The sequence below is a fragment of the Opisthocomus hoazin genome, chromosome 6 (genome assembly GCF_030867145.1).
Source record: "Opisthocomus hoazin isolate bOpiHoa1 chromosome 6, bOpiHoa1.hap1, whole genome shotgun sequence".
NCBI classification, from domain to species: domain Eukaryota; kingdom Metazoa; phylum Chordata; class Aves; order Opisthocomiformes; family Opisthocomidae; genus Opisthocomus; species Opisthocomus hoazin.
The window spans coordinates 54154642-54176827 of record NC_134419.1 but is presented as its reverse complement, the minus strand read 5'-3'; the positions used below and the strand labels follow the sequence as shown (position 1 = coordinate 54176827).

Here is a 22186-nt window from a genome sequence, read left to right as displayed (position 1 = left end):
AGACTGGGCATTCACAGACTGCCACAGGCAAACAGCTCAGCCTTTCAGCTCAATCCCTGCATGTTTGAGGCTATGGAATTTTTTGCCAGGAGCTAATTTTTTCTGAAACATACCTCATTTTATTTTAAATACTCCAGTGATAAGAATCCCTCTCTGTTGTTCATTTCCTTATCAGTGGCTGTCGCCAACCTGCTTTCCAAGGATATGCTTTGAACTATGTAGTGGGTTACAAAACATCGGACCAAACCACAAGCCTTGATGGAAACATGCCTTTCGTTCCCATGTCTGATTCTGGGTTCGTCAAGCATGCCTTCTTGGTCCATCCAGCTCCATCTAGCCCCGTATCCCCAGTGCAGTTACCAGCAAAGATAAAATGGGGGCATATTTGGTACTTGCTACCTAGTGCACGTCTGGCTTCTAGTGATTTCCAGCTCAGGGAGTTCAAAGACTTAAACAAGTCTCTGAACTGGGCTTGACTGCAGCTGTGGGAATAACTCCCCTGCTCAGTCACAGGGTGCTGGTGATTTCTAGCAGAAAGGCAATGAGAAACCACAGGGCAAAGCTCAGCCTGGGAAGGAGGATGAGAGTTGCACCAGCACAGCAGGAGCTGGGAGAGCAAATGCAGTCTCTTGCCTGCCTGATGAAGAGTTTGCATTGTCCAGAGTGGGAACTGGGGTGATGGTGAATTTGGGCTGGCCGCAAAAGCTGCAAGAGGTATGAAACCTTGGGTTAAGGCAGGAGCCATTTCATCTCAGGGATGTAGGCAGCAAGGGCAGAAAGAGACTGGAAAGGGCAACGTGAGAGATGGTAGGTGAGGAAACTTGAACCATGCTTGCTTTTTCAGTGCTACCTGTAATACTTTAACCAAAATTTAAGAGGTGAAGGGGAGGGGAAAAAAAAACATTATCTAAAGAAACGAAAGACTTCAACCTGATAACGCTAACAGCAGAGTGTGAGTCAGAAATAAGCATCCATCCAGGTCATAAACGCTGAGGCCTGCAGGTTAAGAGGATAATGTACAAGCTGTGTTGTTGAATACGGTTTAAATTAACATTAATCTTCTAGCAATCAGTCTTTGCCGCTGTACAGAGCTGTTTTGCAGAAGTGTGCAGTAACCTCTAATGGTTGCCTTTCAGCACAGTGCTTGATTAGGGGGTGAGGAGAAATTTATTTCCTTCCCTTCATGTGTTATCTGCTTTGCTCCTGCCCTTCTAGCAAAGTGCTGTGGGCATTGGGGTCACTTTTGAGCACCCATGGGACGAGGCTTCAGCAAGAGAACTGGTGGCAGCAGGGCAATGCCAGGACAAGCTGGTGGCAGCATGTGCTGCTGTTGTGTTGGCTGCTGGAGAAGGCTCTTGCTCTGGGAAAGCATTTGCAGCTCCATCCTGATGGGTTGTGATGGGATGCAAGAGAGATTATTCTCCTTCTCAGAGCATTGAAGTGTTCAAGGGCCACTGCTGGTCATCATAAGATTGCTGCATGCTTGTGACCTGCTTCACAGAGCCAGCAGGATGGCTCCCCACCTCCCTGCAGCTGTGGAAGCAGCTTGTCTTGCATTGAAAGGCAGCTCCTGGTTACCTCAATCCTGCCAGTCCCTGTGCAAGGCAGGAAGGAGAAGTTTGCAGTTTATCAGAGCTTAAACCATTAGCCCAGTAGAAAGGAGGTTGCTACTGTGAGGACATATCCTGCGTTTCAGGTTTCCACTCTGACTCCTATGTGAGAGTTGAGGCATCCTACAAAATCAGAAGCAGCACCTGGCGTACGTACTCTCTGCCAAAGCTCAGAGCAGTGAATACAGAAAAGAATAAGGCTGCGACTGCAATTCAGCCCGCAGGGTTATAAAGAGCAGCAGAAAGGCAAGGGAGCTGGTGGGCTTTGCCGTGTTCCAGCCGATGGAGCCCAAGCTGTGCGGAGGCATGAGTGCTGTGGGGTATGAGATGCGCTGCTGTGATGTGCTGGCATGAAAGTCTGCTGGCAACCACATCTGGGTCTCACGGTGTGGAGGTGCCCTGGGGTGTGTCTGCATTAGGAGGGAATTTATATTTTAAAGTACATGTTAAACAGCGTTGCTTCTTTTCCACCCAAAATGTGATGCAAACTAAATTGCTGCTTGCTCTATTTTGAAAAGCTAATGCTGGCAAGAGATGCATATTGTGTTTCAGCTTGTTGGAGGGAGGTACAGTGGACAATAATTCCAGCAGGTAGCTTGAAAAAGAGATGACTGCCTGGATTATTCAGAAATTTTGACCCAACTACAACTGCAAGAGGCTTAATGCTGTTGAATAATTCTATTTTTCTGATAGAAATCCTTTCTCTCCTCCCCCAAACCCTTATTTTTTCAAGGACCAAGATAAAAACAAGCCACTGTCCACTCTGGCCAACCTGGCAATCACCATCACAGATGTACAGGACATGGACCCCATCTTCATCAACCTGCCCTACAGCACGAACATCTATGAGAACTCGCCTCCGGTAAGGGCTGCTGCTTCACTCCGATGTGCATGACCGCAGTGTTGCGCTGGGGGCTGAGGGAGGCTGGAGCAGGGTATGGGACCGAAAGAGCAAGGTATCCCAAAAGAGCTAGAGGAAAACCTCTGCTTTGTAGACATGTTTGTCCTTCCATCCTTCCTTCCATCACAGATTTGCCTTGCTCCGCCCTGACGTTTGGGTCCAAAGAGGAGCCTTGTTCCCATGCTGAAGTGCAAATGCTCTGAATCATGAGATTTAAATGACATGCAAAGAGAGGCAGACCTTTTGCTTTCTGGAGCAATGGTTTTCAAGCCAGCTCCAAAACATTTTGCCCTTATTTAAAAAAGGGAGCCTAAGCAAGGATGTTTCGGAAGCCTGAAACCCAGATAAAACATTTTCCTAAACATTTTTCATAAAGTTTAAAAAGGTTTGCTGCCGTTCTTAGCACACAGTCACCCCATTTCCTCCCTACAGCGTGTATGCATGCCATTTCTAATAGAAAAGTTGAATAAAAATGTGAGCGTTCCTGAAATGAGGCAGTTTTGAAAATGCCAGAATCATCAGCCATTTCAGCACTTCAAGCATGTTCCCCCAGGTTTTGCCAAATTGATCCAGTCATTTTAGTTCTTCTGAAACTCGGTTTGTCAGCAAACTCCCTGTTTGTGGAAAATGTCTCCCAGTCTCTAAATACAGCAGGGCTTTTTTTCCCCGCAACAGACGACAGGGAGCATGGCAGGCAGCTTCAGCTTTGGGAGCTGATGCCCAGGACCTTCAGCCCAGCCCTACTCACCAGCACTCACCTTCCCAAGGCACAGCTGTGCAGCCCATCGCTTTGTTTATAGGGCAAATATTTTTGTATATGGATTCAAGAACCTTCTGTCCTAAAACTGTGGCATGGTAGGCATCCATACCACCCGTACATCCCGTAACATCTCTCGTGGGCTGGATCCAAAATGCGTGATGGCTCAGTTCATGCAGTGGCAGGCTGTGCTCCAGCTCGCCTCAGTTGATGCCTTTTTCTTCACTTTGGAGCAAAGTACTGGCCCTGACAGCACGAAGAGTGCTGGATCAATAGGGCTGAGTCCTACTGTCACAAATCCTGTGGTCAGACAGCACATTACCTGTCTGCCGGCCTGAAGATGGCCAAAAACGGCTTCATGGATTACTTTCATGAAGTGAAAGTTTCAGTGAGTGTCCATGCTGTTGAGATTAAGGAGTATTTCTGTGGCGGGCAGTATGAGCTGTGGGGAAGAAAAAACGCTCCTTAGATCACCCTTAACTGAGGGGAAAAAAAGCCTTAGATGAAGTTACAGAAATGGAAATCTCACAAGTATCAAAAATTATAGACTGCATCATTTTCATGGAGTGACCTGGTATCCAGGAAAGGGGATCTCTCTCAAATTAACGGTATATATTAAGGTTGGAGCTCAATGACCTCTTTGTGTTGACATGCGCACGTGCATCACAGTTGTTCCCAGAATGTATACTGTTTGCAGTAGTCAAAGCAGCAAATAATCTCTGTGTAACTCAAAATAGGAAAAGAATGAAGCAGCGCTCACCATACTGTTAGCAGTTTTCTGATGGGTTTAGAGATTTTAATTTCTCTTTGGCCCCATGCAACATCTCCAGAGGCATTGAGATATCCAGGATGGATAGGTGTCACCAGAGAAACATTGAAGAGAAAGAGTGGTGAATGAGGATGGTACTTCGAGAGTGGTATTTCTCTCTGGTTTGGACCCGAAGTCCCATCCTTCCCAGAAGAAATCTCCACTGCTGAAACAAGGACATGGTTTGCTATGGCAAGCCTGGGGTTTAACACGTGCATTTTTGTCTCTCCATGGGAAGTCATTTCATCAGCTCTGCCCTACCACCTGAGGCAGCCAGTCACACGTGCAGAGTGGAATCTGTCACACTGCAGAATGGCATGGCTACCAAAAGGGTAACAGCAAATTTGGGTGACGTCTGGACTTGGCTGACTTCTGTCCAAAGCAGGCTTCCAGGTCAACCCAACAGGCTGCAGTGGCTTTCTGTGCGACGTTTGCCCTGCCATCGGGCTCAGCAGGCGAAAATACACTTGAGACATCTCATCCCAGCCCCAAATCTACAGAGTGGAGACTTGCTGCTGCTCTACACACCCATTCTTCGTCTCTTTTGCCTCTCTTTTTATCTGTGGTGCACAGCATGTCTGTGTTCCCCTATCAATGTATCAGGCGAGAATACCTCATCTAAAGTGTATACATTACCTAATAAAATCCTTCTTATTTGGGATTATTGCATCAAATTTTAATTTCCTCACTCGAGTAACAGCATGTCAGCCAGCCCGTCAGTGAAGAGCCGATAGAAGGTGAAAAGAGTGGATAAACTGCAGCAAATTACCGCAAACAGATCTCTATCAGCCCTTTGACTGGAATTGACTGGAATTAAGAAGTGAGAAATAGGATTTTTTTTTTTTTGCCGAGGCAGCTTCCCAAAACGCTCCCCCCTCCTCCTCCCACTGCAACGGCGGGCTGCGCTTTGCCTTTCAAGTCCCTAATCCTGTAAGAGAAGAAGAAGAAGAAAAAGGGGCGGAGGGGTGCAAGAGAAGAGAGAAGTGCTGTTGTAGCTCTTATTTTTCTCAGGCCGGGATTTGGTAGCATAATTTAGAAGTATTTTGGGCACGTGCTTATTCAGACGCTGAAAAGAGAGAAATTTCTTATCGGGCAAAGGAATAGGATGCAGCAGGGAGAGACTTTGCTGTACCTGGAGCTGTTGTATGATCATTCTTGATGCTGTTTATCATCCCAGCATGCCTCAGACGTCTCTCCCAGTGCACCCAAGTGCACCAATGCTGTCTGCAGCTGTGGCAAATCTTGGCGACGTTGTATTTTTCATCTTTGGAGTCTTCCTGAGTGTCTGTCCTCACAGTGTCTGTAGACTGGATAGCATTGTTGATGTTCTCCAGAGAAGTTGAGAGGGGCCATTTCCCCTTGCAGAGATGCTGATGGTCTTATCAGCCCCTGCTTTTGGACCTCAGCTGGTGGACGGTCCAGGCAGCATCACAGCTCCACTTTGGAGGTGAAAGAGGAGGAATCCACTCACTAAGACACAAGCTGAGGCCCATGAAAGTGTGCTTTATCCCACAGGGAGCCACACAAAGGCAAGAAGGGGGACAAACCCCACTGGTGCTTGGTCGCAGGACCAGCAGTTGTATTCACTCGCAATAGCATGGTACAAATACGTGTCAAATATCATTAAAACAGTTTTAGTTCAGTACCATCCCCCTCCTCTTCAAAAACTCTTTGGGTTAAAGAAATAATGTAGAATCAGTGCTATTTTTGCCCTAGGGTCTCAATAGCTCCAAGTTAATTCTTTCTTACAATATTTCCAGCCCATCAGCGTGAACACTTTATTAAAAGCTCAGGGTTTTATTAAAAAAGGATTGATTTACCCCTGCCCCTCTTCAGAAAACCCTCAGATTTTGTTTGGATAATGTGCCATTCTTTATTTCCTTTGCCTTTTTTTTAAGCATAGGCTTTTCCAGATTATTACTTTTCTAAACCTTCCTCCTCCTTCCCTAGAGGGAGAGAGTTATTCTGTTCTGGTGCTTTGGTCTATACCCACCACCCGCGTCCTTCCCTTGCAGCCACCGTTGTCTGTGGTAGGCAGGTGAGTTTTTACTTGCTTTAAGAAACGTCAAGAATATTTGGGAGTTTCTAACACAAATACATAGGGTGAGCCCTGGGCAGAGCCATTGGTGCTGGAAAGCAGCTTGGGGCTTCCATGGGTAAGTGGAAGCCGTGCCAGATGTGTTTGGCTAGAGACAGTGGGGGAGGGTCCCCTCCAATTTAGAGGTGTAGCTGGCTGTCTCAGGGAGCCAGAACACAGCATTTCCTGCCCATGCCATGCCAAGACCTAGACAGAGAAAGGAATAATGGTGTGGGCCAGTAGGATTTTGGAACAGAATAGATATTGTTGAGATGTGGTTGGTAAGAGGTCAATCTTTGCTATCATGAGATAGCTGTTGTCAAGGGTTTGGTTTGATTTTGGGTGTTTTCCCATTTCTAGTCTGTCTTCTTTGGTTAGTTATCTCTGCTAGTGTGGTGGGCAAGACGCTGCATGATCATCATGAGTACTAAAAGATTGGGTATACCCTGTGCTTATTGTCACGTTTTGCATCACATCATCTTCCCATCTCACTCGGGCATGTGCTGAATGGGAACACTCCTTCCTGTTGACCATGCTGAGCGATCATGCTCCGAGGCCATCTGCGTCAGTTGTTGCCACTCACTACAAAACCAAGAATTGCCACCAGCTACACAGGTAACTGTCCTGTGGCACTTGTTCAGCCTTTTTCCCAGAAGCATGAAGATTGATCTTTAACAATGTGCAGATGTTTGGGGAGGAATCCTCAATTCCCAGGAGCTGGGATCTGCCAGTCTTTTGGGTATTGGAAGCCTCTTGTGAAGGAGCTGGCATGAAGGATGGAAACCAGGAGGGAAGCAAAGAGGTGCCCAGGTCCCTGCCCTTGCTGTGGTTCCAGGAGACGGCATCCACAAATGGTAGGGAGCTCAACTCCACTCTGGTTCATGTTTCTCAGTCGCTGGTGAAGCGTGGCTCATCCTCAGGAGGACCTGGTGAAGGAGTTTCTGGAGGAGGCGGCACTCAGGGCTGCAAGAAGAACAGGAGAAGACCTAGTCTCGAAAAACAGCAGCATGGAAGCTATCATCAAGGGCTTGCCAAGGACCAGGAGAATATTAGCGTGCTCTCTAGCAGCCTTCGTTCTTGAGATCAAATGTCTGGATAAGTACTTTTCTACGGAGGTCTCTATGGCACTCACTGCTGAGAGATCCAAAAGAGATTCCCTCTTTTCCCCTCCCAAATGTTCCTTGTTGCAACATCTGTGCTTGTCCTTTTATCTCTCTCAACAGCCCTGTCCCTTGGGTCCTACGAGAGGGACCTTTTCTTGCAGATAAAGCGGCCCCAGCGTCGGTGGGCTGATAGCTATTCCTCGGCCATCACGGGAGCCTTGCCTTCTCCTGCAGCTGCCTCCGCTTTGAAATGTGCCGCATGGCAGGCAACACTTATCATTCTGCACCGCTCCCTGGCTTTTGACAGGCAATGAGCTAGCTGTCAGATGGACCAAGTGCCTTCACCCATTGCCCCTGCCACGGAGCAGCTCCTGCTTTGCCCGGGAGCAGAGAGGGGCTCATGCCTGCCCCATGGGGAGGGCAGATTAAAGCAGAGTACGCTGGGGAGAGCATGCTAGATTGCATGCCTCTCCATTTTTTTTCCGTGCTTTGCCTTGCCCTCCTTTCCATATCTCTTGTTCTGCTTTCCCATCAGCTCCTTTTGCACTTTTCCTGTGCTTTTTAGTTATCCTTGCTCCTTTGGAAAGCACAGTTATTGTCGGTGATTTAGAGGCTCTCTGGCAGCTGCTGAGCCTCACCAGCCGAGTGCTGCTCAAAGGCCAGTGACCTGGGATTTATGGCTAATGTTCTCGGTTAATAACCTGGATTTACTTAAGGAGTCTATTGAAATGCCCTCAGAGATCAGGGAAGGGGCAGCATGCCTGGCCTCAGGAGCCTTCTTTACAGCTAGCAGCAGCAAAGCATCTCCACTGAGCCCACAGGGGCACGGCTCTGAAAGCTGGGGAGACGGCAAGTCCCCACTTTCCACTGGTGATGTTTCTGCAGCAGCTTTCCCCTTGGCCTTCAGCTGATGGATTGCAGGGCAAACGCAACACTGCCGTCCCACTATGCTCCCTCGTTAGATATGCATATGCCTCTGTTGACATTTCCTTTGAGGGCAAAAAAAAAAATTTACTTCTTTTCCTACTGTTAATAAACCAATGAAAACAAGAACAGCTGAGTTGTAAATTTTTTCACACTACATTAATTATGTGCATGTGGATGTGTTTGTATTCACGTGGGCTCACTGCAGTGCAGTGGGGGAAGTACAGCTTATGGAGTTGACATAAGAGTGTGATGTTTTTATTTAAAGAACTGAACAAGAATTCTGTGTCATTTTTATGTTCTTCATTGGTTTTGGAAGACTCATGGCCTTATGGAACTTTCTGCTGGGCTAGAAGAAACAGGTCTGTCCTGCAGGATGGAGGATGAGGTGGGGAAGATGGCAGTTGCAGAAGCTCCTGCCTTTGGGCAATCTCCAGTCCTCAGCATCTGTCCAACCCTCCTCCTCCTTAAAAGTTTCAACTAAAATCTCTGCAGCTCACTTAGTTATGCAGCTGGATGCCAATGGCCTGAGTGAGCATCCCTCATCTCCCGGGATGTCTCATTTGTAGAACGCAGGGGCAGACGAGGACCAGTTGAAACTGGGATGCCAGCAGTAGATGAAACTGGTGTAGTGACCAGTGCTGAACATCATGGTGAGAGGGAATTGTTGCCTTTGGTTCTCAAGGGACTGCAGAGTGAAAAATCTCTGTGACGGAGGAGCGTATGCTTTTGCCTGTCAGCCAGAGCCTGTGCAGTGGTGATGCTGTGAGGAGGCATGTCGTGGTTTTGCCGGTGCCGCACCTTCAGTTCCTGCTTCTTCTTCCTCAAGCACTGATAGCTGTGCTTACCACACTGACCTTGCTTCAAGTCCTCCTCTTCTGGGCAGAGGACGAGCAGCATAAGGAATGAGTTCGGTGGTGCTCTCTCTAGTCCCTATGGACACTTGTCCTGGTACAAACCTGCTGCATGGTCCTGTTCACTACATGCTGGTCCTGCACTCGGCATCGCCGGCTACATCTTGGGGTGGGTTAACAGTTTTTCAGCTTGCACGAGAGTGATGAGTGGTGAGCCCAAACTGCCCTGAGAAGCAGGGTTGGGATTTTTCCATGACTTGGACAGGTTTTCCTAAGCACATGGCCCATGGTAAGAGGTGAAGTGCCTTGGCTGGGCACTGGGCAAGCTCTGCTCTGGGAGCCCCAGCAGTGCTGGGCTGGCTGTAATGCTTGTCTCCTCTCCCTCCCTAGGGTACCACAGTGCGGATGATAACAGCAATCGACCAGGACAAGGGCCGTCCCCGGGGTATCGGCTACACCATTCTCTCGGGTAAGTCGTGGGGGCACATGGTGGGGAGCCCGATGGGGCCGAAGGAGCTAGTGCTGCAAGAAGTCTTTGTATATCCCGTGTCTGGGAAATCATATTTGGCTAAGTTTCTCCTCGACTGTACTGCTATCAGAGCCCGTCTTTTGTGGCACCTCCCTTTCCTCAAGCAGCAGACATTGTTTCTAGCAAATTTGACAATATCTTATAGCAAAACCCTTCAGTCCTAATGACAAGCCGCAAACAGCTCCGCTTCACACAACGCCACAGAGGAGACCTGCAAAGAGACAGGCTTAAAACTCTTGCTGGTGGTGCAGTGGTTATTGTTTAGGGAGAGAATGGGACTGATTACGGGCTGAATGGCTCCTGGCGGTTTCCACGGCATTTCCCAAAAGCCTCCATCCCGAGGGCTGGCCTCTGAAAGCATTGCCAGACCTTTGCGAGCTGGGAGGCAGGGGGCTGGACCCATGAGGATGTAAGGTTAGAGAATGAGGCTTAATTAGAGTGTTGGAGACTTTCTGCCTTCTGACAGCAATGTGGATTAATCCTGCCTTCATGGACTGGCTCTGAAACCCAGAGAACTCTTCCCAGCGTGCTTGGATAGCTTGCTGAATCTGCTGGTGCTGGTCACCAACGGATCTTCACTGGGCAGTGCCTGGCTCTTTCGGGACCAGAGCTCGGGGACCTCTTCTGATGACAAAAGAGACAGGGACAGGGCAGTCTGGGCAGGCATTTCTAGATAAAGCAGAGCTGCTTTTTGGATGGGCCAGTTTTTGGGGGTAGACCCGTCTCGTTTAAGATGCCTTGAGGCCAGCAAGCCTCTGCCATAGCTGAAGTAGACTTTGGTGCTTGCTGGGCTGCACTTGGACACTGCTTTTGTGGGGCTGTGCCTTGGGGATGTACAGATTACTCGGGTTAATCCAGGAGCGAGGGACAGGGTTGGGGATTCTGGGTTGCTGTTTCTGGCATTGCTTTTGAGGGGATCTTCATGGCAAGAAATGGCAACAGTGCCTCCTCTCCTCGCTGTGCCACATGCTTTGGGTGCTGGCTGGCAGCTCCTTCAAGCTACACACGTGGAAATAATTTCCCAGTTTTAGTTCCTTAAAGCCTAGACATTTCAAATACTCTTTTAATCAACCTCTAGGGTCAAGGTGATTTTACCCTGGCTTTCAAGTCCATTGATCCTGACTGCAAGTATTCAGGTTAGTCTGCCTTTGAAGATGCAAGTATTATTTATTTCTCTAGTTCCCTCTGCAATTTATTCTAATGTTTCCCCAGCATGAATTAAATGACAGATTCCCCCAGATCATATGTATCTATCTGGGCAAAGTGCAGCAGGGACTTTCTTTTGACTGATGTGGGCTCTTTTTCACCAGAGTCTGGACTGAAACCTCAATCTAATTTTGCAGCCACTGGTGAACTACTGTGAGGATGGTAAAAGTATTCAGCTTACAGAAACCTCACTCCGCTCAAAGCCTGAAGATGCTCAGCAGCTGGGACATCACCCTTGTCCTGTTCATACACCCTCCTTTGTGCGTCTGCCGATGGCCACAGACCCTTTTTCTGACCCAGTATGCTGTAGGTATCCAAATTTCCCTTGTCAGCACTAGTGCAATACAAACAGCTCTGGGTTTCCAAGAGCCTTGATTTGACGGCCCAAACCTACAGAAACAACCACGCAATCTATAGAGGGTTAATTTGCTAAATGCACCCATCCACTCATGGTCACGTCAGGCGTTCTGGTCATCGGGCGGTCACGGCTGCTCTACCAAATCAAGGAAACCAAACCTTGAACTCTGGATTTTTACCTGGAATGTTCATGCATGCTTGTATTTTCCTGTCTGTCTTTGGTTTTCCTGCGAAATAGCCCCGACGTCCCTTTGCGAGCATCCCCCGCTCAGTGCCAGGGTAGCCGTCAGCCTGGCCGTTACGGCCGGGCGGAGAGGAGGTGGAAGGGAGCCAGGCACGCTCTGGGAGCCTCATGGCAGCAGGGTGCAGAGTGACAGGCAGGCAGATCAGTGCAAACATCCTCGCATATGCTTGCGTATGCCAGGAGCTTAATCCCTGCTCCTGGCCCCGCCTGGCAGGGGGTAGCTCTCGTATCGGGGAATCAGGCAGAACACATCAAAGAATGATTAAACTGCTTTACGTTTGGTTTTTTTTTTCCCCAAACATGAGAGTTGTGGAGTGTTTTCATAACTGGCCAGGAGATGTTCTCCTGTCGGCACCAGCATCTTGCAGAGCAGTGGTGTTGAGAAGAATCAGCCTGTGGACAGACCAAGGGGTGACCGCAGACACCCGCTATTGCCTCCTGCCTCCTCCCCATCCTCACCCTGCCTTCGGCTTCAGATGGAGGTTTCTAAAATCCCTGAAGCCAGGCTTCAGGATGCTCTGCTTCCACTTTGAATTGAGTTTATTGTTAGAGTTAGAGTTCGCCAGCTTCATTCGGGTGCCAGATATTGGCCGAGGTGTGTGGCTGAGGGCAATTTTTAAAGAAAACATGGTTTTGGGGCAAACGATTTTTTTTCTGAAGTCAGTAGGAGTGCGAGTGCCTCCCCCACTCTGCTCAAGGCATTCTCTTATACTTTCCATGATTTGCTTCTTACTTTTGAAAGAAGATGTTACCTTCAGATGTTTGAGAGTCCAGACACGGGAACCAGCTGCTAGCGAGCCTCCAAAATCCTGCTCACCCAAGGCAAGCGATTTTTTTTTGGCAGGCAGGTAAAGCCTAATTAACTTGTCATTATCCTCAATCATGATGATAAAGGTCAGCGAGCAGATTTTGTGCCTGAGCTGGTAAATTTTTATGGCAATTTTGCAAAAAAATAGTTTAACATATGGGAATGGGGAAGCAAATTAAATTAGAAACCAACCGTAAGCAAAAGTGAAAATGGTCGGTGGAGGCAGTAATTATACCGGGCTCTTCAGCTCTCTTGCACAAGGAGAGGTGGCGGTGATGCTGTTGCCATTCCACGGCAGGGATGGGTGATGCCTCTCCCCGGCTCTCCCAGGCTTTCAGGCACAGGGCTCGCACCTGGCTGGTCTGATTTTACCAGCTGGGATTGAATATACAGCAGTGAGAGAGCTGAAAACCAACTTAGACATTTATCATTCCTTTGGTATTAATATCTAAAGCATTGGTATGATTTGGAGGCGGGGTATAAAAATTAATTTAGGATTGCCAGTGTCCTATTGAGCTCCAGCCCTCGGGTAGCGGCACCTCAGGATATACTGCAGCAGCTCTTATTTATATGGCTATCTCCAGCACAAGGTCCTTCCGTGACAGGAAAACAATAAAACTAAAAGATTAACCATAACCACATAAAATAAGACTTAAGATCTAACTTTATACCGCCAGCTTAGAAAGCTGTTAAGCCTGAAATGACAGAGGAGCACTGATCTGGCTGTGTCATGGCTTTGGCTAGCTGTCCTGTCCGGGCAGACGAGCCCTCCTGCCTGTCTGCCTGCCTGCATGGGGAATTGTTTCTATCACTTCTAGGGAAAAGCCGCTCGGTCGTTTCTCCCCCTTCCTTCCAATCTGAGTGTTTTAGCCCCATGAAAACATGCATTTTTTCACCCTGCATTTTGCGAGGAGTGGGGTCACCACCCTGCAAAAGGCCATTCGGAAAGGAAATCCAGATTGAGACCTCACAATTCAAGCCCCTCATGCCGACAGGCTGGTCAGTGCCAGGGCTCGCGTTGCTCTGATAGGTGTTTCTGCTGGTTGTCCCAGGAGAAAAGGAGGGTGCAGGCAGACTGCGGACGGTGCCCTGTCAAAGCCCTCCATCCCTGGATCCCCGGCTGCTTTGACAGCTCGGAGATGCTCAGCCGCTGAGGTCAGGGCTGTGTTTGAAGGACAGATAATTAATCCAGCAAAGTAATCCACGGTTCTTTTTTGGCAGATTTATGGAGATAGCCTCTATGCCACGGACTCTGCCTCATCATCTTTCATTTCCCAGGCAAAGCGAGTGACTTGTTGTATAACATGACCTGTTCTAGATAAGACTTTTCTTTTAGGGGAACTCTCTGGTCTAACAGCGATTGATTTCCCGGTGGGAATCGGAGGGCCCCGGCACTCTCGACAGGATCAGGCCTGCAGACGGCAGTGTGTTTTCACGTTTGCTGCTGCTGCGCGTAGCCTGGGGCATAGGGAATCTTTTGGCTCTTTAAGAGAAGGATTTTTATCGTGAATTAAATGGTAGTTGAATTAATAGGCAGGAGGGGACTTTGGTCTGCAAACTCTTGTTAGGAAAATGTATTGTACGGTCGCAGTCTCGCACTTTGCTCGCTAGCGGTAAACTTTGGGTTTCATTTATTTCCAGGACAGTCAGGAGGCTTCGCATCTCCTGGCAGGAAAATGCAAAGGTGACTTGTGCTACTTGGGCAGGCCTGAAAGAGTTAAACCAGGGGAGAGGATCCCCGGGGCTTTGCAAGATGCCCCAATGTCAGTCTCTGCCTGCCTGACACATTCAGGTGTGGTGATGGATGGGCAACAGGATATTGCACAAGGGCAATCCATACGTCCTTCCGTGGGCTTGGAAAGTCCTGCAGGAGAGAGGGGAGGGAGCATGGGGCTTGCAGTTGGGTGAGCTGGTCCTTAGGGCTCTTCACAAACCCTTAGGGCATTTTTTTTTTCCCCAGAGTTGATTGTTTTAGGAGACTGATGCAGTTTCTTGTGAAGTGCTCTCTTCCTAAAGCTGGTGTATACCAAGCGAAGCATAAATTAAAAATCATTATTTGCACAATGTAATAGAAGTGTGAGTTACAAAAGCAAGAGGGAACCGTGTCTGGAAAGAATTGTTCTTCATCTTTCTTCTGGTTTTCCTGCTAAAGGAATAAAATATCATACATAAATATGTGAAAATCGGTGCAGTATCTCTCAGAATGTTTCACACGATCCTAACAGATCTGCAGTCCCTCACTGCCTTCCTTTTGAAAGTGCAGTATGAACCCTTGAGGTAAGGTTAAGTGGCCAAAGAGGTCTCAGCTGCTGACACCTCCCTTCAGATTTTGACCTGACTTAATAAAGAAGGCAGGGCAAAGCAAACCATTTCCCCGAGTCGCTTAAACCAGACATCAGGGAGGATCTTTGGAAATTTGACCTGCTAATTTTTATATTCCCATTGCCAGTTGGCCCACATTGTGCCGGCTTTTTTCCACATTCGGATTGCTCGGAGAACTACTAGGGTGTTAAAGTCCTCATAAATTACACCTGCTGGGAAGGCCTTCCGGCGTGATTTAAAGGCAGTCATCATAGCAGAACATTTCTGTAGGAGGACCTGCTGATGGGTGGAAAAGTGCCTCATGCCGAGTTATTCATCAAAGGCTGTTTTTCCACCCTGTCAGTGCAAGGGGATGAGATGGCACAAAGAAGTGATGGTGGCTGTGGCCACAGCCCCTCTTTTCTTGGCTTGGGTGCTCCCTGTCTTCCTCCCCGCTGCTAATGGTTCTTTGACGTCACTTTGGCATCTTGCTTTGGCTCCCTGGCAGCCTAGAAATCACTGGAAACAGATACAGTTGGGATAATGGTTTGCATGGCAGGTGGTCCCCCAGCAAATGGTCTTCAGTAATTAAAACTATACATTCCTGTTTATGTGTAAATATGAAACAAAAGCATATTTTTTGTTTAATTTCTGGGACTATTTAACTTCCTGGGATTTAATGTGTATTCAAGATGTTGGCAAACATTGGAAAAAGATGAACCTGTGCTGTTTACGTTCATGTTGGGGCTAGAGAAGACAAGTGGTTCTGAGATGATTTTTAATATGTCTCTGAATGGAAGATTTTCTGAAAAGTGTTGAGCCTGGAGATGTGCGGTTTATGTTAAAACCTGATTCAGACTTGTTACCGGGCATATTACAGTGTACTTCTTTCGTGTTCTCCTGAAGAGTCTTCTTGCTGCTGTGGCAGAGGCAGGAGAGGTGATTTGTGTGTCTCTCAATCCAGCGCAGGCATGGTAGCTGGTAAAAAGGTGCTGGTTTTATGTGTATGCGTCCTTTGGCTGCGGGGCGAGAGCATGTTCTGCAACTGCTGCTCCGAGGTGGTGATGCCCAGACCAGCCTATTCTCTCTGGTAATGCACCTCCTGTGCCCCGTCTACTGGGACAAAATCCTCAGGTGGAGGGTTAGATTGTTGCATTTACAGAAATGAGTGAAATAAACATTTACTATAGTTTTCCCTGCATTGCTCTGCTGTCTTGACTCACGATCCAGCTGTTGGCTGCTCTCCCATAGCAGGTTTTAGGATTAGATTCATGAAAAGAGGAAAGGCTGGGAGGAAAAAAGCCAAGCCAGGCAGTGTTGGTGATTTGCCTTCCCTTTGAGCCGCCGAGCATGTTTTAGAGGACATGGAGTAATGATGATTGTGGTCCAAGGCTCAGCATCCTTCCATGGGATGAATTACACTCAGAGTAGGAACCTTTAAACTCTGCGGGCTCTGTTCTCCTCTCTGGTACCCGTCTGCAGGTCCCAGGGGCTTCAGGAGGGGGACTGCACCTCGGGTGATAAATCTCTCCTTTTATTTTCTTGTGCTGTACGTTTAGGTCTAAAAAAGGGAACCGCGCGAGCATTTAATCCAAGCTTCTTTTGTGGCTCTGCAAGATCAGAAATTGTGCCGGTTGTGCTAGAATGGGCAATTAAATCTTTTCGGGAAAATACTAAAAATGCCTATTTGCAGAGCAGGCGTGTGCAGAGGGGTGCTGGCACACAGCTTTGGCCTTGAATTAGTTGTCCCAGAGAGAGCTGCATCTTCTGGGAAGCAGAACAAACAAGTCCAGAGCAGGAGGAACAGGCACAGTTTTCTAGAGCATCTTGATTTCGTGCAGGGTGAAGAAATAAAGCTCAGGTTGTAATAACTCCGTTTCCTTTGGAAATAACTTGTTTGCTTTGAATTTAAGCACGGGGTGAGATATCTGCCCTGGTGTGCTTCCCTGTATATTGCACAGGAGCAAACATTCAAGGTGAAGAGCAGCGAGGTGGTCACAGCAGCTGATGGACTATTTATACGATGATAACTGTGTCTGTTGCTGACTCTGTGAACCACATCCAACAGCATCTATTTCGGTGCCGAGGAGCCCTGACGGAGCACATTTTGATTAATAAATTATCCGGCGCAAGGTGTGTGATGGGTTCCCCTTTCACATCTCATGAAAGTCACCCGCTCCAAGTTCAGCAGCTCAGCAAGCCTGGGGCCTTTTGAGGATGCGGCTCCCTAGTACAAATGGCCCTTGGTGTAGAGGGGGGGGGGGAAATTCTGTGTGGGGGAAGCGGCTTCCCCTGGCTGATGGGTAGCTCTGCGCTAGAGCTGGGCAATAGCTGCATCTCACTCCTATGGATCTGAATGATGCTTAAAGGCCAAAGGGGTAGGGGGGAAGGAGGAGTCATCAGCGTCTTTTCTTTTTTTTTCAATTTTTTTTTTTTTGCTGGGTTTGAGCCAGTAATATTAATGGCCTTTTTAAACTGTGAGAGCGTTGGCTGAGGGCAATTAAACATTATGGCCCTCATCTATAAAACCCCTCGTTAATGGCAGTGTTTCTCCAAAATGATGCCTATACCACCATCCGTTCCTCAATGAGCCTGGGAAAAAACTCCAAATGGGCTACTGCGATCCACCTGGTTGCTCCCAACCCAGCACCGCATTGGTGTCTGCTTTCCTGGTCCCCTACCTGGTCATGGTGGATCATAGAATCATCATAGAATGGTTTAGGTTGGAAGGAACCTTAAAGATCTTCTAGTTCCAACTTCTCTGCCTCCCTCTCTTCCACTAGACCAGGTTGCTCAAAGCCCCATCCAAACACCACCCTCATAGCAGAGAATTTCTTTCTTATATCTAAATCTACCCTCTTTCAGTTTAAAGCCATTACCCCTTGTCCTCTCCCTAAATACCCTTGTAAAAAGTCCCTCTCCAGCTTTCTTGTAGGCTCCCTTCAAGTACTGGGAGGCTGCTCTAAGGTCTCCCTGGAGCCTTCTCTTCTCCGGGCTGAACAGCCCCAACTGTCAGCCTTTGATGAGATGTAGGAGCTTCTGCTGTCCCTGTACCTGCACACGGACAGAGGGGTAGGAAAGTTTTCCTTTTCCTTTTACCCATGTCATAACCAGAAGGAGGGCTTGAATGTCCTGAGCAAGCCTGTTCCTTGCCAGGTGAGATCAACAAATCTGCGAGAAATGCATTCATATTCCTGTCCCAATGTTATTTTTTTTTCCTTGTTCTTACCTTTCCTCTGTCTTTTTAAGTGTTTAAAAACATTGTCCGCTTTGCTTTTCTTCTCTCTGTGCTCCATTTTGCTGCTCAGCCTTTCCCTTCCCATCGTTTAATTTCTGTCCCATCTCCAGTTCCTACCCTGGGTCTCTCTCCCAGCCTCTCCTGCTGTCTCCTGCCTCGCGCTGTCCCCAGCTTGGAAAGTTTGCAGCTGTAGCGGAGAGGTAGAAGTGTTGCCTGCCTTCCCATGGGGTGTCCCTCTCCAAGGGATGCTACCTCCTAGGCAGCCTCGTGTTTATTTTCTGCCCTGCTTTTCTTAAAGCCATGCTTGCTTTCCCAGCACTTGAAAGCAGAATTCCTGCTTTGCTGATGAAAGACTCGTTTACTCAATAGCTTTGTCTGTTCCATGCAATGCAGCTGAATTACCGGGTTCTCTGTGAACACGCCACGTCCTTGTCTGGATGGGGAAGGAGGCGGAGGACTTGTAAGCTTCTGTTTACAAGAAGTCTGGGCATGGTCTTGGGCTCCTTTCTCAAACCAGAGGTATGGAAATGAAGTCCTTAATCTCCTTCTAGAAATGCTTTCGTGGCTTGGACCAGACCTCAGACTAGGTGGTAGATGGCTCAAGCAGTGACACGTCCAGGAGCTGGTAACTTCTGAGCCAAGTAAGCAACCATTTTGTTGCCTGCCTGATGCAGAGCAGAAGGTTGTGTGTGCCATGACATGAGCACTGCTCATGAAGACCATGCAAGGGGGACATGGAGAAGAGGAGGCAGTGGGGGCACCTTTCTGAAGGTCACTTGACTTCTGTGGCAAGTGCAGCCACAGTAGTTCCCATCTGCATCATTAAAACAGTTTGCAGAGTGCAAGCTTGGAGATGGAAAGGTCTGCGCCATTCTGCATCCTTTGAGAAACAGGGGATCTCAAGTGGATTTGAAATCCTTGCAAAGGTTCTCCATTCCCTCTGTGTTCTCCGTCACATGTCTGCGCATTGCGGTATAGCATCAAAACCAGTGATGAGCAAACCACGGTTTGCTCCGTTGGCCTGCCTGGCAGGCAGCACTGGTCACCGCTCCCGCAAGCCATTGGCCGGACTGACGAGGAGCTGGCTCAGTGCACGGTGTCCACTTGCCTCGGGCACAGACCCCAGCAACCAGCACGGCTGGGAGCAGGACAGAGCAAGCACTGGGAGAGCAGTGGAGCAGACAAACAGGTTGAAAGCCATCAGCTGATGTGGCTGTCTGCACCAACAGCTGTGGACTAAGCTGTGCCTAACACAGGCTCGGCTTTTTCCTGGGTCAGGAAGCTGACGGAGAGGTAACGGGAGAGAACCAGGTGGGGAGGAGAATTTTTAAAGAGGTGGGGTGAGAGACTCGGGGGAGGGAAAGACAAAATTGGCTATTTTTTCCCCCACCTTTTTTTTTTCCCCCTTGATGTGAGGAAAGTGAAGACATGTGAAGATTTTTGCAAAGAAAGCGTCTCAGGGGAACGTGCATTGTTCGGCAGTGGGAGTACTTCAGCGAGGATCACTGGTCAGAGGAATAATGAAGCGGTGGTTGGAGAGGCATTGTAGAGGAAATTATGCAAGGCCTCTGAGGGACAAGTTTGGAGAGACCTCTTTCCCTTTTGAGGCTAATTTGCAAGCCCAGCAACTCCCTACTTGCACAAGGGCACCCCGGAAGGCATCAGATACATAACTACCATCCAAGCAGTGCTGGGGAGTCTGAGCTAAAGAAAAGCCTCTGATGTGCAGCCTGGCGGGGTATATAGGTCTCTAATTTATTCATCCATCCTTCAGAAAATGACTGTGGTCAAATATGAGACACGTAACCATTTTTAGGACACAGTGCTCAATGCTGTGTTTAGTTCTTTGTGTCAAATTTTTGCACTATTGACCCATTTCCGCTAAAATCCATTGGTCTCCCTATTTTCAGATTGCTGTTAGCAGAACAGTGTTTTGTGATTAAAAAGGTATTTTAATACGCTTTATATTAGGGGGAGTGTACCAAGATAGCCTTGATGCATAAACTTTACCATGCAACATGGCATCCTGAAGCATTTAAATGCTTTGCAGCACAATTCAATACTTGTTGTGGAGTGCCCTTCAAAGCTGGTATCGGAAGAAGTCTCCTAACAAGTCAGCTGTAAATTACAGAGCAAAGGTGGGAAGTCAAGATGAAAAAAAGGGAATCGTCCAAGGGAGGAGACTAGAGATCTTCACATACAGCAGCAAAAAGATTAAAAAAAAGCAAGGCTGCTGCTAATATTGTAAGTAGCCATGCATCAGTTCATTAAGCTGGCTGGCAGTCAATGGGCCATTTTGGGTGGAGAGAAGACCAAGGACAGAAATGGGAGGCCTGAGAGGAAGGTATAACAGCTCAGTAATAGTGAAGAAAGGTGTTATGGCACTTAGGGCTCTGGGACAGAGGAGACGCTGGATGCCAGTGGCTCATGAAGGCCGGGGCGGCTCCCGGAATAGTCAGACCTGCAGGCTTTGGCCATCCCGTGGAAGGTGCAGCTGTGGTTAAACAGGGGATCGGAAGGGAGCGAGGTAGATCCTGAGTGATGGGAAACAAGTTTCTGCGGCAGCAGATCTGTCTTGCAGCTCCCTTCAGGGAAATGACAAATGTTATGTGTGTTTCGTTCATGCCGAGATATATTGAGAAGACAGGAGGTTTTTTTTATTTTTGGCTGGGATGAATATGACGTACCTGCAGGGTTTTCTTTCTCCCATTTAAGGCTGGATCAGGGGTTTCTGCATACTGTGAGATGACGAGGGGAGTGGTGTGGGTGGTGTGAGTGGCCATATGCCTGTGCATAACCTCCTTGGTCATCACTAATTCAGCAGGCTTCTCTCATATTGTGTCAGGCTGGCATCAGGTGTCCCAGACTTCACATACCAACTGCTTTCTTTTGTCTGGCTGACACAGAGAGCACCTGGGACTGTCGCAAGGGCATTCCCAGTGCAGGACATTTGCCTTTTTAGCATCTGCTGGCCATGGGACTACAGTGTCGTCTTAATCCTCCCTGGGTGTGTAATTCCAGAGGAGGAGTCAGGCTGAGGATAGGATGCTCCATGGAGGCAGCACAGCCCTCCATGGCACCCTGTCTGGTTACTTGCACTTAAGGACCAGCACAGAGACCAAATTTGGCTCAAGTAGAGGAAAAGGAGGCAGCTGCATGGGGTCAACACATTTGGCAAGAGCATAAAGGCAGGACAAGTGGCTATAGTACTTACCCTAATACTCTCCCTGGCACCGAATACATCCAGCTAAGAAAATTCCTCAGCTGCACGTGGCTTCTCTGTTACTTGATAGATTTTCCTTTCATTAACTTCCCCAGTCTCTCCTTGAATACACGTGGACTTTCATCAGCATCCTCTGGCAAGAGGCCCCACCGTTCAACTACTGCTCGTTGTGTAAAGAGTTACTTGTGAGCTTGGTTTGTCTGCGCCTTCCTCTGATTAACCCGGGCTGTTGTCCCTTAACTCTTGTATTTTAAGAGAGAGGCTGTGCCCACCCCATGGACATGATGCCCTGCGAATGCAGGAGGTTGTGCAGAAGGGAGCACCTGGATTCGGCCCTAGTTTCAGCATATTTTAACCAAAACATTTTGAAATTCTTTAGCTGCCAGAGGTATTCGCAACTTTATCGGCTGTTGGAAGGAAAGTGCCATTTTGAGCCCCAAGCTGGGGCAGGTGAGAGGAGGAGAGGACCATTACAGCCATTAAATTTTAAGGCACTTTGAGATAATGTGCAGTGTTCACAGAGCCCACTGCAGCCTGTGCAAAGCTTGGAGCTCCTGGCCTGGCAGAGGGTCTGTCCTGTAAAACCTCTCTTCCAAGTGCTGGGTCCAGTCAGGCATGGAGACTGGCAGGGGAAAAGGCTTGTGTCCTCCCGTTTTCCTCTCTGTGTTCCCCCCTACGCCGTCTGGCATCGGATGTACCAGCTGCTTGTGCTCACACTGCCTGTTATTTTTCTCAGGTAACACCAACAGCATCTTTGCACTGGACTACATCAGTGGAGCTTTAACCCTGAATGGGCCGCTGGACCGAGAAAACCCCTTCTATACCTCTGGATTTGTCCTCACAGTGAAGGTAAGAGCTCCTCCATCCAGGAGACACACCACCAGAGCAGGACGGGGAGGGCACTCTGACTGGGGACAACTCCTTTGAGGTGGAGGCGCAAACCTGGGACATGTTGCTCCTGTGGGCATCCAGAGCTGTGATGTGCTGTTCCCTAGCCAAACCAAGCAAAATGTTTAACACAGCCCCCTTGTAGGGTGGCCCAAAATGTGGTTGCCTCTAGATGGACATATATTGTCATTTTTGGGTGCCCTGTCTGGCTTCCAACTAGATCTCCCTGTCGTCGTATCTGCTGGCAACATCCTTGATGCCCTGGGGTCCTAAATAGCAAGAGACACTTACAGGCACATGAATTCTGCCCACTTGTGCCAATTTCCCATCTTTCCCCCCCAAAACTCTGGCAAAACAG

The 22186-nt window shown here is 48.4% G+C and overlaps 1 protein-coding gene across 6 annotated transcripts in view; it reads left to right on the top strand.

Moving 5' to 3' along the window:
• The window catches only part of CDH23 (cadherin related 23), a 213765-nt gene that overhangs the window by 97737 nt on the left and 93842 nt on the right, over nucleotides 1-22186 (top strand). For all 6 annotated transcript variants that reach the window (XM_075423156.1, XM_075423157.1, XM_075423154.1 and 3 more), the window contains exons 8-10: nucleotides 2344-2472; nucleotides 9425-9503; nucleotides 21677-21789. In XM_075423156.1, coding sequence (XP_075279271.1) covers nucleotides 2344-2472; nucleotides 9425-9503; nucleotides 21677-21789 — 321 coding nt within the window. The remainder of the gene's footprint in view (nucleotides 1-2343; nucleotides 2473-9424; nucleotides 9504-21676; nucleotides 21790-22186) is intronic.